The sequence below is a fragment of the Chiloscyllium punctatum genome, chromosome 33, assembly GCF_047496795.1.
Source record: "Chiloscyllium punctatum isolate Juve2018m chromosome 33, sChiPun1.3, whole genome shotgun sequence".
Lineage (NCBI taxonomy): Eukaryota > Metazoa > Chordata > Chondrichthyes > Orectolobiformes > Hemiscylliidae > Chiloscyllium > Chiloscyllium punctatum.
Window position 1 is genome coordinate 32,205,716 of NC_092771.1, and position 16,770 is coordinate 32,222,485.

The 16,770-nt window shown below is 41.0% G+C and overlaps 1 protein-coding gene across 1 annotated transcript in view; it reads left to right on the top strand.

Annotated features, from left to right (window-relative positions):
• herc1 (HECT and RLD domain containing E3 ubiquitin protein ligase family member 1) overlaps positions 1-16,770 on the top strand; it is a 466,732-nt gene that overhangs the window by 448,925 nt on the left and 1,037 nt on the right. The window contains exons 75-77 of the mRNA XM_072553323.1: positions 6,033-6,285; positions 10,296-10,448; positions 14,305-14,610. Of these exons, the coding sequence (XP_072409424.1) occupies positions 6,033-6,285; positions 10,296-10,448; positions 14,305-14,610 (712 nt within the window). The remainder of the gene's footprint in view (positions 1-6,032; positions 6,286-10,295; positions 10,449-14,304; positions 14,611-16,770) is intronic.

The following is a 16,770-nucleotide window of genomic DNA, read 5'->3' on the forward strand; positions in this document are numbered from 1 at the left end:
TACAGATACCTGTCTTCAGTCAATTTGATTCACTCCATGTGATATCAGAAAAGTGGTTGGAGCACTGGATACTTGTTATGGATCAGGCCAGACCCCCTCAAAATCTTTCAAAACAGTAGCCCAGAGCCCAACTTTGCTAATTGTTTTAAGCAGGTGTAACATGGATATTCCAGGAGGAATACAGCTTGCCTAACCACTTAGTTTTAAACAAAACAGAATTTATTTGTAAGATTACCAAATGAAACACAAACAAAAGAATGTAGTATAACTTTAAGCTATCCAAAAACCCAACAGATTATCCCACCTTAATGATGCTGTTCCAAGTTCCTGCAACAATCCCCATAGATGCCCCTTGGCAAAAAAGTTAAAGTCAAATACAGGGTCTTACAGGAGAGGGATGGCAGAGAGATTCAACATGAAACACCTTCCTCCATTTATCTGTTTCTTTGACCAGCAGCCTCAAAATTGACTGACTTCTTGCTCTGAACAGCTAGACTGTTAAAATCAGAACAAACCAAACCAAACCAGACAAAAGCTGAGCTGGGAGAGCTGGCTGCTCCTCTTTCATTGTACAAGTGTTTTTTTTAACTTTTGCCTGATGCAGTATCTGTTAGCTATAATCAAATTGGCCCTAAATCCCTTCAAAACTAGACATCCCAGAACCTGTGTCCTTATGACCGCTCTGAAAAAAAAAGACAACATAACCTTGTTAAAGGAGCAGCATCGCTACGTGCTGCAAAGGCTGAGCCTTGACAACATTCCAGCAATAGTATTGAAGGCTTGTACTTCAGAACTCCTCTTAGCCAAGCTGTGTTCCAGTACAGTTATAACACTAACATCTACCTAATAATGTGGAAAATTGCCCAGATATGTTCTGTGCTCACAAGGCAGGACAAATCCAATCCAGCCAATTACTGCTTCATAAGCCTACTCTTGATCATCAGTAAAGTGATGGAAGTATTATGAGGAATGGTATCAAACAGCACCTGCTCAATAATAACCTGGTCAGAGATGCCCAGTTGGGTTCCATCAGGGTCACTCAGCTCCTGACCTCAATACAACCTTGGTTCAAACATGGGCAAAAGAACTGAATTCCAGAGATGAGGGGAGAGTGTCAGCTGTTGGCATCAAGGCTGCATTCGACAGAGTGTGACATCAAGGAGCCCTAGCAAAACTAGAATCAATGGGTATCGGGGGCAAACTCTCCAGTGGTTGGAGTCAGACCTGGCCCATAGGATGATGGTCGTGGTTGTTGGAGGTCAGTCATCTCAGCTCCAGGACATCTCTGCTGGAATTCGTTAGGGTAGTCTCCTATGCAAAACCATCTTCAGCTGCTTCATCAATGACCATCATAAGATCAAAAGTGTGGATGTTCGCTGATGACTGTGCAATGTTCAGCACCGTTCACGACTTCTCAGATACTGAAGTCAACCTTGTTCAAATGTAACAAAATCTGGAGAATATCCAGGCTTAGACTGACAAGTGGCAAATAATATTCGCACCACACAAATGCTAGGCTATAATCATCACCAATAAGAGACTATCATCATCAATGGCGTTGCCATCACTGAATACCCTGTTAATAACTTCCTGGGGTTTGTCATTGACCAGAGACTCAACTGGACTCACCCACATAAATACTGGCTACAAGAGCAGGTCACAGGGGCTACGAATGCAGCAGCGAATGACTTACCTCTTGACTTTTCAAAGCCTACCCACCATTTACAGCACAAGTCAGGAGTGTGATGGAATACTTCTCACTTGTCTGGATGGGTGCAGCTTCAGCAACATCAAGAAGCTTGACACCATCCAGGACAAAGCAACTCACTTGATTGGCACCACACCCGGTAGCATTCACTCCCTCCATCAATGATACTCAGTAATAAAAGTGTGTACAATATACACTGCTGAAATTCACCAAAGATCCTCAAACAACATCTTCCAAACCCACAATCACTTCCATTTAGAAGGGACAAGGGCAACATGGGAACATTACCACCTGCAAGTTCCCCTCCAAGCCACTCACTGCCCTGGCTTGAAAATATATCTCTATTTCTTTACTGTTGCTAGGTCAAAATCATGGAATTCCCTCCCTATTGCTATTGTGCGTCAGCCCCATAGCAGCTGGACTGCAACAGTTCAGGAAGACAGTTCACCATCATCTTCTCAAGGGCAATTAAGTCCAGGCAATTCATGTTGGCCAGCCGGTGATGACAACATCTCATGAGAAAAATAGACTGGCAGCTTGCCTTTATTGGCTTTAGACAAGATTGGGAGGTGATGTAAAAGAGGTGGGGGGAGTTGTGTTACTGATAAGTCAGATTATCACCGTTGTACTGAGGGAGGACACCTTTTAGGGCTCATCTAGCAAGGCCACATGGGTAGAACCCAGGAATAGCAAGTGTGCAGTCACTTTGAAGGGATTGACCTACAAACCTTCCAACAGGCAGCAGACGAGAGAGTAACAGAAATGCGGGCACATCATAGAAAATGTATTCACAACAAGGATGTTAATGTGATTTTAACTTCCCCTATAAGGGCTGGGACCCACTTAATGCCAAGGACTTGAATGGGGGCATGTGGGTTGAGGATGGAATTTGTCTTGTGTCTCCATGATGGTTTTTTGAAACTATGTAAATAGTCCAATTAGAGAAAGGGTCATACTAGACCTGGTATTGGGGAATAAGCATGGCCAAGTTATCCAGATTTCAGAGGGGAAGCATTTTGGGAGCAGTGACCATAATTTTGTAGGTTTTAAGTTACTTATGGATAAGAATAAGAGTAGTCCTTGGGCGCAAATTCTAAACTGGGGGAAAGCTAGCTGGAGCTGGAGCTAGGCAGGAGCTGGAGAATGTATTTGTGAGCAGCTGTTTGAGGGTAAGTCCACATCTGTCAAAAGTGGAAATCTTTTAGAGACCAGTTGATTAGACTTCAGGACCAGTATGTTTCTGTGATGAGAGCATAGTTAAAAAGAAAAAGAACTCAAACAAGGAATTAGGGGGACAAAAAAGGAGCCTTGAAATGTCTTTGTTAAGCAGAATTAAGGAAAATCTCAAGGTGTTTTATAGCTATATAAGGAGCATAAGAGTTTAAGAAGGGCAACAGGTATCTGGAAAATTACACACTGGTGAGCCTTACATTAATGGTAGGGAAATGATTGGAGAAGGTTCTTCGGGCTGTGATTTACTCATGTTTGGAAAAATATGGACTTAGTAGTGATAGGCAGCATGGCTGTATGTGGAGAACAACTTGTCTCACAAATGTGATTGAGTTTTTTGAGGGAGTGACAAAGATGATTGATGAGAACAGGACATTAGATGTTGTCTATGTGGACTTTAACAAGACCTTTCCAAGCTCCCTCATGGCAAGCTGTTACAAAAGGTGAAGTCACATGGGATCTGCAGTGAAATGTTAAGATAGCTGCAAAATTGGCTTAGTCATGGATGGTAGAGAGTAATAGTAGGTGTTTTTCTGACTGGAGAACTATGACCAGTGGTGTTTCACAGGGATCAGTGCTAGGACCATAGAGGAGAATGTAGATGGCCAGGTTAATAAGCTTGCAGACAGCACAAAGATTGAAAGAGCTGCGGATAGTGAGGAGGATTGCCAGAAGATACAGCCAGTGTATAGATATGCTGGATACTTGGGTGGAGAAATGGTAGGTGATGTTTAATACAGGCAAATGTGAAATGATGCATTTTGGAAGATTAATACAAGAAGAAAGCACACAGTGAATGGCAGAATCCTTAGTAGCATCAACATACAGAGAAATCTAGGTGCACAAGTTCAGTTACCTGCAAGTGGCAATATGAGGGGCATGGATAGGGTAAATAGGTAAAGTCTTTTCCCTGGGGTCAGGGAGTCCAGAACTAGAGGGCATAGGTTATAGAGTGAGAGGGGAAAGATATAAAAGAGATCTACAGGGCAACCTTTTCACACAGAGGGTGGTACATGTATGGAATGAGCTGCCAGAGGAAGTGGTGGAGGCTGGCACAATATAAGAAGCATTTGGATGGGTATATGAATAGGAAGAGTTTGGAGGGATATGGGCCGGGTGCTGGCAGGTGGGACTAGATTGGGTTGGGATATCTGGTTGGCATGGACGGGTTGGACCGAAGGGTCTGTTTCCATGCTGTACATCTCTATGACTCTACAAGTGGATAAGGTAGCCAAGATGGCATATGGCATGCTTGCCTTCATCAAGTACAAAGTTGGCAAGTCATGTTGCAGCTATATAGAACTTTATTTAGGCTACACTTGGAATATTGTGGACAGTACTGGTTGCCACACTAGTATAAGGATCTGGAGGGTTTGGTGAGGGTATGGAAATGGTTCACCAGGATGTTAGAAACAAAAACAGAAATTGCTAGAAAAGCTCAGCAAGTCTGACAGTATCTATGGAGAGAAATCAGAGTTCACATTTCAGGTGCAATGACGCTTCCTCAGAACAACGTGGAAGGTTGCGGGGGGGTGGGGGGAGTCTGATAGAACGTTTGCCAAATTATGAGATGCAGGGATAGAATGGATAGTCAGATTATTTTTCCCAGAGAAATGTGCATTACAAAGGGATATAGGTTTAATATAAAAGGAATAAATTTAAAGGAAATCGGAGAGGCACATTTTGTTTTTAGTGTGTGGTAAGTACCTCGATTGCACAGCCAGAGGTGGAATCAATAGCAACATTTAACAGCACTTAGACAGATCTATTAATAGGTTACATACTTTGTAAAGGCAAAAGGTTTTTTGCTTAGAAAGACTTCATATGTTGACTCAAAGAGTTAGTTCTTGTGTTGTACTGTTTTTTTTTCTTATTCAAAATGAGATATACGTGACCATATCTATAACTTAGATGTAGGTTTGCTCGCTGAGCTGCAAGGTTCATTTCCAGATGTTTCGTTAACTTACTAGGTAACATCGTCAGTGGGCCTCAAGTGAAGCAATGCTGAAAATTCCTGCTTTCTATTTATATGTTTGGGTTTCTTTGGGTTGGTGATGTCATTTCCTGTGGTGAAGTAACTTCCTGTTCCTTTTCTCAGGGGGTGGTAGATGGGGTCTAACTCGCTGTGTTTGTTGACAGAGTTCCGGTTAGAATGCCATGCTTCTAGGAATTCCCATGCAAGGACTGTAACAAACACTACATTGGACAAACAGGCAGAAAACTAGCCACCAGGACACATGAACACCAAATAGCCACAAAAAGACATGACCCTCTCTCACTAGTATCCTCACATACAGATGAGGAAGGACACCATTTCGACTGGGACAACACATCCATCCTAGAACAAGCCAAACAGAGACACACACGAGTATTCCAAGAAGCATGGCATTCCAACCAGAACTCTATCAACAAACACTCTATCAACAAAGACCCCCATCTACCACCCCCTGAGAAAAGGAACAGGAAGTGAGTTCACAGGAAATAACATCACCACAGGAAATGACACCACCAAAGATACCCAAACATATAAATAGAAAGCATTGCTTCACCTGAGGCCCACTGAAGATGTTATCTAGTAAGGTAATGAAACATCTGGAAATGAATCTTGCGGCTCAGCGAGCAAACCTACATCCAAATCCTCAACCTGAGCTACAAATCTTTTCAAAACTCGCGAATATCTATAACTACTTATACACAGCCTAGAAGCAGCTTTTGTCAGGTATGGTGTATCTCTGCTTTGAAGGGAGGTATTTAGGCAATCTGGCGAATGCAGCAGAACCTTCAATTTACCAGCCATTGAACAGCTCCCATGACCACTCCACTTCATTACTCTTCCCACAGATTTGTTTATCATTTTCTCCATTTGTTTGATAACTTACTGGATTTCTTGCAGCCATTTATTTTCATGGAAGTTTTGAAAGACTGAAGCAACATTTTTACACCAGTATGGTTGTTATTTAAATCTAATTGCTGTCATTTAGAGCTGCTGGTGTAATTTTCTTGACAGTATGTGAAAATGCACTGCCTTATTCAGCTAATTATTGAGGGACAATAACAAATTATTAAATTTACAAAGGAACTTGTTTTTCTGCAGATTCCTCCTGAACCCTTCAGCATGCTCAGATGAGCACTTGATGCAGTTCAAGTTTTTAGGAATTCTTGTGGGTGTTGCCATTCGTACAAAGAAACCATTGGATCTCCACTTAGCACCAATGGTATGGAAGCAGCTTTGCTGTATTCCACTTTCATTGGAAGATCTTGAGGAAGTGGACTTGCTTTATGTGCAAACACTTAACAGCATTCTTCACATTGAAGAAGGTGGGATAACTGAGGAGAATTTTCATGAGGTTAGTGTTTCATCAAATTCGATAAGGCCTATTTCAATTTTTGAAGGCTCTTTCTCCTAAGGAAACAGTGATTTTAAGGCAGGGTTGTTAAATTACTACTGAAAAGCCTTGAGGTTTAAATATTCTATCCTTTCTTGATATTAAATATCCTTGAACATTCAGCTCTCAATCTTGAACTTCTGTTCGCAAATAGAGGTCTAAAGCTAATGAGGAACTGAATGTCAAGTTTAATGATTTTGGACTTCGAATGGTTTTCATTGGAAGTTCTTTAGCAATATGCTTCATGTACTTATTGATTCCTTAACTGTCATAGATTTACTTTTTGACTAGTTGCAGAACATCGCTTTAAAAAAAACAGGGTGAGATGTTAATGCTCATGTTTGCTTTGTAAGGGCCATCTGATGTCTTTTTTCCCCCTTTTTGAACAATAAACTGGAAAATGAAAGTTGAAGTGATTAATAGCTGAAAGTGCCAAGGCAGTTTTCGCAATTGAAAATTGAGCTGCGCAATATTATATTATTTTTTGGTGCACTGAGGTGATTACCTACTCTCTCAAAAATTTCAGGAGCCTTTGAATTTAGGGAAAATTGCTTAATGACACTCTTTGGATTGGTCCAGCTACAGTTTGTTACTCAGAAATGTCCAGAATCCTGCAAACAAGAAACATCTTTGAGTGAAAAAGAAATGAAAACTCTGAATAGAAAATGTTCTAATTCAAGTAAAGACAGAGGTTTCCTTGTCAGCTATTGAATCAAAAAACGACTGTTGCTTTGAGGGCGCCATTATGTCATCAACACTAAAAAATTCAAAGGAACTGATATACAACCCACCTCGTCCTTATGGCCTGAATGAGCTAAATTTGTTTCTCCCTGTCTGTATTTTTCCACTTATAGTATTTTGTCAAACTGTCTCTTTTTGTCTGTCTTATTTGTGAATGAATGAATAAGTTGTATTTTGAGTTTTAAAAGAACTATTGTCTAAGTTGCACAGTAGTAAAGAATAACCTACTTTGGTTTTCCATTGTTCAAGATCTAAATATTGACGTTCTAAATTGGAGAGAGGGTAATTTTGACAGTATTAGGCAAGAACTTTCAAAAGCTGATTGGGGGCAGATGTTCACAGGTAAAGGGACGGCTGGAAAATGGGAAGCCTTCAGGAATGAGATTGAGATTCCAGAGAAAGTTTATTCCTGTTCCGGTGAAGGGAAACACTGGTAGGTATAGGGAATGCTGGAGTACTAAAGAAATTGAGATTTTGGTTAAGAAAAAGAAGAAAACATATGTAAGGTATCGACAGGATTGATCGAGTGAGTCCTAAGAGTATAAAGGTGTATAAAGGAGGATACTTCAGAGGGAAATCAGAAGGGCAAAAAGGAGACATAAGATAGCTTTGGCAAATAGAATTAAGGAGAATCCAAAGGGTTTTTCCAAATATACTAAGGACAAAAGGGTAACTAGGGAGAGAATAGGGCCCCTCAAAGATCAGCAAGGTGGCCTTTGTGTGGAGCCACAGAAAATGGGAGAGATACTAAACGAGTGTTTTGCATTAGCATTTACTGTGGAAAAGGATTTGGAAGATATAGACTGTAGGGAAATAGATGGTGACACCTTGCAAAATGTCTCATATTACAGAGGAGGAGGTGCTGGATGTCTTGAAACGCATGAAGGTGGATAAATCCCCAGGACCTGATCAGGTGTACCCTAGAACTCTGTGGGAAGCTAGAGAAGTGATTGCTGGGCCTCTTGCTGAGATATTTGTATCATTGATAGACGCAGGTGAGGTACCGGCAGACTGGAGATTGGCTAACATGGTGCCACTGTTTAAGAAGGGTGGTAAGGACAAGCCAGGGACCTCTAGACCAGTGAGCCTGACGTTGGTGGTGGGCAAGTTGTTGGAGGGAATCCTGAGGGACAGGGTGTACGTGTATTTGGAAAGGCAAGGACTGATTAGGGATAGTCAACGTGACTTTGTGCGTGGGAAATCATGTCTCACAAACTTGATTGAGTTTTTTGAAGAAGTAACAAAGAGGATTGATGAAGGAAGAGCGGTAGATGTGATCTGTATGGACTTCAGTAAGGCATTCGACAAGGTTCCCCATGGGAGACTGGTTAGCAAGGTTAGATCTCACGGACTACAGGGAGAAGTAGCCATTTGGATACATAACTGGCTCAAAGGTAGAAGACGGAGAGTGGTGGTGGAGGATTGTTTTTCAGACTGGGGGCCTGTGACCAGTGGAGTGCCACAAGGATCGATCCTGGGCCCTCTACATTTTGTCATTTATATAAACAATTTGGATGCGAGCATAAGAGGTACAGTTAGTAAGTTTGCAGATGACACCAAAATTGGAGGTGTAGTGGACAGCTAAGAGGGTTACTTCAGATTACAACAGGATCTGGACCAGATGGGCCAATGGGCTGAGAAGTGGCAGATTGGAGTTTAATTCTGATAAGTATGAGGTGCTGCATTTTGGGAAAGCAAATCTTGGCAGGACTAATGCACTTAATGGTAAGATCCTAGGGAGTGTTGCAGAACAAAGAGACCTTGGAATGCAGATTCATAGCTCCTTGAAAGTGGAGTCACTGGTAGATAAGATAATGAAGAAGGCGTTTGATATGCTATCTTTTATTGGTCAGAGTATTGATTACAGGAGTTAGGAGGTCATGTTGCGGCTGTACAGGACATTGGTTAGGCCACTGTTGGAATATTGCATGCAGTTCTGGTCTCCATCCTATCAGAAAGGTGTTGTGAAATTTGAAAGGGTTCAGAAAAAATTTATAAGCATGTTGACAGAGTTGGAGGATTTGAGCTATAGGGAGAGGCAAACAGGCTGGGGCTGTTTTCCCTGTAGCTTCGGAGGTTGAGGGGTGACCTTATGGAGGTTTACAAAATCATGGAGGGGCAGGGATAGGGTAAATAGACAAAGTCTTTTCCCTGGGGTTGGAGAGCCCAGAACGAGAGGGCATAAGTTTAGGGTTAAAGATGAAAGATATAAAAGAGACCTAAGGGGCAACTTTTTCATGCAGAGGATGGTACATGTATAGAATGAGCTGCCAGAGGCTGGTATAATTGCAACATTTAAAAGGCATTTGGATGGGTATATGAATGGGAAGTGTTTGGAGGGACAGGGGCCCGGTGCTGGCATTTGGGACTAGACTGGGTTGGGATATCTGGTCAGCATGCACGGGTTCGACCGAAGGGTCTGTTTCCATGTTGTAATCGCTATGACTCTAAGAATTAATCACGTGGAATCCAGGGTATCTTGGCACATTGCATCAAAAGTTGGCTTAGTGGCAGAAAACACAGATAGTGGTAGCATACTGATTGTGTAACTAGAGGTATTCTAGTGGTATGCCACTGGAATTAGCTTTGGATTTCTCATGGTTTGTGATATGTATAGATGCGAATGTGAGGGAAATGATAAGTAAGTTTGTGGATGACACAAAAATCAGCTGACAGTGAGGAAAAAGGTCTTGGGTTACAGGAGGATGTAGATGGGTCAGTCTGATGGGTAGATCAGTAGCAGATGGAATTTGAGCCTGATAAGTGTGAGGCAATGTACTTTGGAAGAAGGAACAAGACAAAGGTGAATTGCCCATAGTGTTCAGGGATATGTAGGTTAGGTGCATGAGTCAGGAGTAAATATAGAGTAATAGGGGAATGGGTCTGGGTGGGATACTCTTCGGAGAGTTGGTGTAGAATTGCTGGGCCAAAGGGTCTGTTTCCACACTAGGGATTCTATGAAATATTTTTCACCCAAAGATGCACCGCCTGGGAGGATAGTTGAGGTGGGTAACTTCGCCTTTATGAAGTACTTGGATGAGCACTTGGATGTTGTAGTGCTGGAATGTGGGACTAGTGTGGATTTCATGTATTTTTGACAATACAGACTCTGTGCTGAAGAGCTTCTTCCATACTCTATGATTTTATCATCATGGAAAATCCAGAATTCAATTCTTGCTAAATTTTCAATTTTGTTGAGTAGAAGAATAACACTTGCCTTTGCATTTCAGATGATACCCCTTGATTCTTTTGTGGGTCAAAGTGCTGATGGTAAAATGGTTCCGATTATCCCTGGTGGGAATAGTATCCCACTTACCTTTTCCAATAGGAAGGAATATGTGGATAGGGCAGTTGAATACCGGCTGCATGAAATTGATCGGCAAGTAAGTGAATTGAATTGAATTGAATTTCTTATCACGTGTACTGAGGCATAGTGAAAAGCTTTGTCTTGCGAGCAATACAGGCAGATCGCAGAGTTAAGTAGCATAGATAAGTAAACAGCAGCAAAAACAAAAACACAGGTACAGGCGAATGTTAAGAGTTTGTAGGTTCATTCAGCATTCTAAGAGCAGTAAGGTAGAAACTGTTTCGAAAGCAGCTGGTGCATGTGTTCAGGCTTCTGTACCTTCTCCCTGATGGTAGAGGTTGTAGAAACACATTGCCAGGGTGGGATGGATCTTTGAGAATGCTGGCGGCCTTTCCTTGACAGCGGGCCTGGTAAATGGATTCTATGGATGGGAGGTTGGCCTTTCTGATTGTCCGGGCTAAGTTCACCACTCTCTGTAACAGTCTCCATCTCTGATCTTGAATGGTACAGTTGCCATATCAGGTAGTGATACATCCAGACAGAATGCTCTCGATGGCACACCTATAAAAATTGGCAAGGATGTTCGTCGTCATGCCAAATTTCCTCAACTGCCTGAGGAAGAAGAGGTGTTGTTGGGCCTTTGTAACCTGTGCATCCACATGAAGAGTCCAAGAAAGCTTATTGTGGATGACCACTCTGAGGAGCTTGACACTCTTCATTCATTCTACCTCTGTCCTATTCATGGGTAGCATCCTGCCAAAAGTCAGTAATGAGTTCCTTGGTTTTTCTGGCTCTGAGAGCTAGATTGTTCTCAGTGCACCATTTTCCCAGGTCTTCCACCTCCTGTCTGTATTCTGTTTCGTCATCATCTGAGATTTGACCGACTATGGTGGTGACACCAGTGAATTTGTTGGCAACGCAGTCATGGGTATACAGTGAGTACAGAAGGGGGCTGAGTACACACCCCTGCGGGGCTCCAGTGTTGAGGGTTAGTGAGGATGAAATATTGTCCCCAGTCTTCACTGATTGTGGCCTGTGAGTTGGGAAACTGAGGATCCAGTTGCAGAGAGTGGGGCTTAGTCCGAGATCACTAAGTTTAGTAATCAGTCTCAAGTGTTGGAAGTTGAACTGTAGTAAATGAGTAGGATTCTTACATAGATGTTCTTGATGTCTAGATGTTCTAGGGAAGAGTGAAGGGCAAGTGATATGCATCTGACATGGATCTGTTGGTCCAATAGGCAAATTGGAGTGGATCAAGAGTAATGGGGAGTGATGGTCATGAGACATGCTGCATGAGCCTTCTTAGGCACAGGGATGATGTTGGACATCAAAGTGGATAACAGTCACAGTTTGATTTCTTACACAGCGCATCTCTTAGATAGAATAACTAGTACAGGATTGGAATATGGATTCAGAAAGCATTACACAACAACATCTATTGTGTAATTCTGGTATTCCATTCATCTCTGCTGATTATTATAATTTTTGTCATATGCTTATAGGTCATTCTGATATAACATGATAGTTATGTTCCTCTATAACCGCTCGCCATGGAAAGCTGCTATAGAAAAGCACGCTGTAGAAGATCGCTATGCCCATTCAGTAGAAATCTTGCATTATCCAAACAGCGTCCACAATTCATTAGTTGCACTATGACCAATTTGCATTGACAAAACAAGCATTATACCAGATCGGCCTGTATTTATTTCCTTCTGAAGTGACCTGAGATGTTTTTCTACATTTTTAAAAAGAATGCTTGTTGATGTTTGGCTCATCTCTACGACCAGTATTTTGATCCATCTTTGATCTGACTTTAATGAAAGTCAACCTTTAGTCTTTTTGTGATGTCCAATAATGTGATGAACATACAAATTAAGAGTAGGGGTAGGCCATTCAGTCCCTTGAGTCTGCTCTTCTATTTCGTAAGATCATGGCTGAACCGTCTATAAGCTCCAGCCCTGCCTACACCTACTAGTCTTTCACCAGCTTGTTTACCAAAAATTTATCTACCTTAAAACTCTCCTTCAAAGGTGAGTTCCAAAAACACCCAATCCTCTGAGAAGAAAATTCACATTAACTGATTAAAATGGGAGATCCCTTACTTCTAAGGCTGTTTGCTGACACCACTGAATGTATGGTTCTCATTGTGCATGTATGGTCCCTTTATGAAATGCCATGCCAATTTAAAACAAAGGGCAGCAACCAAATAAACATAATAGTTTTCAGCAATTATCGGCGAATAACGTCATTGTGGTACTGGTAGAAGAACTCTATGTTCTGCTTTGCACAAGAGTGAGAGTGTCTTTTGCTGATGTCAGAAAAAGAAATCTATTTTTACACAGTGACCAGCTGGTTCTAGATTTGCAATCTCTCAAAGTCACCCTGTTTCAGCGTGATTACTTGATTGTTAGGTTTAGGTCTCATGTGTAATAGATGTTTACCCTGATCTCCGCAACCACCGCAGCTCCACATTCCATCCTAGAGTGTTTCTAAAACACTCAAAGTGCACTTCACAATTGATCCCCACAAGGGATCATATACGTTGCCAATAATGAAGGGGCTTTTTGCTTCTGGTTTTGGAAAAATGAAAAGAATTTGTGTTAGTGTTAAAACCTTTCTAAAATAATTTTCTTTACTTGAATGTATCTGAAAAGTAGGTGATTGTTTTAGAAAATATAAATAATATTGATACTGATATTAGGAATGGGCAAGAAACTCTCATGTCCTTTGTAAGAATAAAAGCATTTATGATTCTGTATTTACTAGTTCTCCACTCCTGCAGTAAATTCTTGCCTATAATGTTAGGGAGGCCTTACCCCTCCCGAATACTATAATTTTGGCCCAGTTCCATTCAAGAGTTTTGCCAAATGTACGTTTGCCCTCCCTCATTTTGACCATCAGAATTTACTATCAGGAAAATATTCACTAAGGTCTAATTCTTTCTTAATTTCTTCCACTTTCAAGGTTTTAATTGGATATTGCTTTATTTCTATCCTTAACAGTCAGCGACTGCTTTCGCTCACAGCTTAGGCTAGTTTCTTCCATCAATGGAACATAAGCTTCCTTTGATTTTCCCTGTTCACCCTGGCCCAACATCATTTCAAAGTGTCCCTGCATCTATCTGCAATAAACAAAAGCCTTGCTGAAAACAAAATATACATCTTGTCACAATTATTTTTTTATTTTATACTCATCGGGACAATTTACAAGAAATATCAATGTGAAGGAAGGCATTTATATCTAATGATAAGAGAATGCTGATTGGTTAGCAAGTGGATGCTGGTAAAGTCATTGCCACTGAGAATGAACCAGTCAGATTTGTTTAAACCTTAACCAGTTATGTTGACTCTGATTAATATATTACCCTGAGAAATTAACCAGAGAGTGGCTGTTAATCTATTTTGTTGAATTAAAACAACTCTTTCTGTCTGCAAAGAGCAGGTGACTTTTTATGTAATTTCCACTTTATCCAAACTGATCCTAACCATCATAAATTAGTTTCAGTATTATTTACATACTTGGGATTATTTATGCAACGTTGTCCAAGTGTAGAATCAAGTTTAATGTTGGAAAATGTGTTTTGAATTATTGCAAGCATGGACTGGTTGGGTATGGTCAGTATCTTCCTTGTTGAGAATAAGGAATCAGGCTGAGAGTACATAACGTTTGGAACCGGAAGCTACACATACTCAGGTTCTGTCCTATCAAATGACTAATTGATAAACTATTTGGCTGGAGTTTTGCATCTCATCATTAAGATAATTAGAAGTGCTTAATGTTCTTACTCATTATACAAGCAAGCAATGAGGTTGCTCTTAGGTTGACACAACTTGTGGAGTATTACTTGTAAAGGAGCAAACTGTGGATGTGCTTTTTTTTAACTTTAGCAGCTGTTTGACTTTCTGTTTGCCTTTTCTTTGCTACTCATTCAGGTAGCTGCAGTTCGAGAAGGGATGTCTTGGATCATTCCAGTTCCCCTGCTGTCTCTCCTTACTGCTAAGCAGTTGGAACAAATGGTTTGTGGGCTGCCCGAAATCTCTGTAGACGTTTTAAAAAAGGTTGTACGGTATCGAGAGGTAGATGAGCAACATCAGTTGACACTGTGGTTCTGGCAGACACTGGAGGAATTCTCCAATGAAGAGCGAGTTCTTTTCATGCGTTTTGTGTCAGGCCGATCTCGTCTGCCAGCAAACACTGCCGATATCTCTCAGCGATTTCAGATTATGAAAGTTGATAGGGTAAGAAACATTTATTCTCTTGAAATTTTTTATCCATTTACTTTGACAAAGTCCCACATAAGAGATTGGTGTTGAAATTAAAGCACATGGGATTTGGGAGTGTGTATTGAAATGGATAGAAAACTGGTTGGCAGACAGGAAATAGAGTAGAAATAAACGGGTCTTTTTCCAAATAGCAGGCTGGTGGTGCACCACAGCTATTCACAATATGTATTAATGATTTAGATGAGAGAATTAAATATCATCTCCAAATTTGCAACTGACACAAAACCAGGTGGGTGAGATGTTACAGTCTGATTTGGACAAACTGACTGAGAAAATGCATGTCAGATACAGTATGATGTAAATAAAATGTGAGGCTATCCACTTTGGGAGCAAAATCAGGAAGAAAGATTATTATTTGAATAGCTGTAAATTGAGAGAGAGGACTGTGTCGTGAAACTTTGGTACCCTCATGCACCAGTCACTGAAGGTGCAGCAGACGGTCAAGAGGGCAAATGGTATGATGGCCTTCATAGCGAGAGGTTTGAGTAAAGGAGTAGGGATGCTTTGCTGCAATTATACAGGATCTTAGTGAGACGCAAGCAGTTTTGGTCTCTTTATCTGAGGGAATATGCTTTTCCTATGAAGGGAGTGCAGGAAAGGTTTACCAGACAGGATGGCAGGACTGACGTTTGAGGACAAGTTAAATTGGTTAGGATTATATTTGTTGGAATTCAGAAAAATGATTGGGATCTTCTAGAAATCTGTAGAATTCTGAAAAGAATTTATGATAGACGCAGAAAGGATGTTCTCAGTAGTAACGTCTCCAGAACTGAGGTCACAGTCTGAGGACACAGGGTAAACCATTTAGGAATAAAATGGAGAGAAATATCATCATCCAGGAAGTGTTGAGCCTGTGAAATTTGCTACCACAGAAAGCAGTCGATTTCAAAACATTGTATGATTTCAAGAAGTGGTTGGATATTGCATTGCATTGGGACTAAAAAGATGTGGGAGATAAAGCAGGAACCGGCTATTGAGTTGGATGATCAACCACGAACATAAATGAATGGTGAGGCAGGCTCAAAGCACCAAATGGCATATTCCTGCTTCTAGTTTCTATGCTTCCAGTGTCTTAGGACCAAACGTTTTCAGCTGTGCACATCAATGGCATTCCCTCCATCATAAGGTCTGAAGTAACGCTGCTCACTGATGTTTGCAAATATTCAACACCATTCATGGCTTCCCAGTCACTGAATCAATCCATTTTCAAAAGCAGTAAAACCTGGACAACAATCAGGTTTTGATCATTGACAAGTAACGTTCACGCTACAGAGTGCCAGATAACAACCATTTCGGATAAGAGAGCATTTAGCCATCATTGATCCTCAATGGCTCCCACTAATATGAATATCCTGGTGATTACCATTGACTGGTAACTAGACTGGACCAGCTATATAAATGCTGTGGTTACAAGAACAAGTTAGAGATTTGGAATCTTGAGGTAAGGATCTCCCCACTGACTCCTCAAAATCTGTCCACCATCTAAAAGGCATAAGTCAGGAGTGGAATAATTTACGCTTGACTGTACAGTTGCTTCCATTTGTTGCAATTTTGCACATTCACGTACTCCATTAATTATCTTTGTCATCCTTTGATTATACTGCTTACAATCCCACCTTGTCATTGTGATTGATTGATTTGGATATGTGACTTTCTATTCCATGTATTAATTAATACATTGAATACTTGAGGCATGAACATAGATTCTCAGACACCACTTGTGACAGCCTGTCAATTTGAGTACCTGCCCAACAACTCCACTCTGAAGAAGAGTCACTGTATCCGAAATGTTGACTCTGCTTCTCTCTACAGATGTTGCCAGACCTGCTGAGTTAGTCTAGCAATTTCAGTTTATGTTTCAGATTTTGCAGTCCTTTACCTTTGTCTAATCCCCATTCTGTCTTTTGATGCTCAGCCAGTTTCCTAACCAGCTTCAACACTAGCCTCTTCTGAGGGGCTTTATTAAATGTCTACGGTGGATATATAAATAATATTCTCTTTTCCACTACTTCAAAATCACTACTTCTTCAAAAAAAACTGAACAGATTCTCCAAGGCATGACCTATCTTTGATAAACACATGTTGGCTCTCTGAGCAACTGCAAGTCACCCTGCC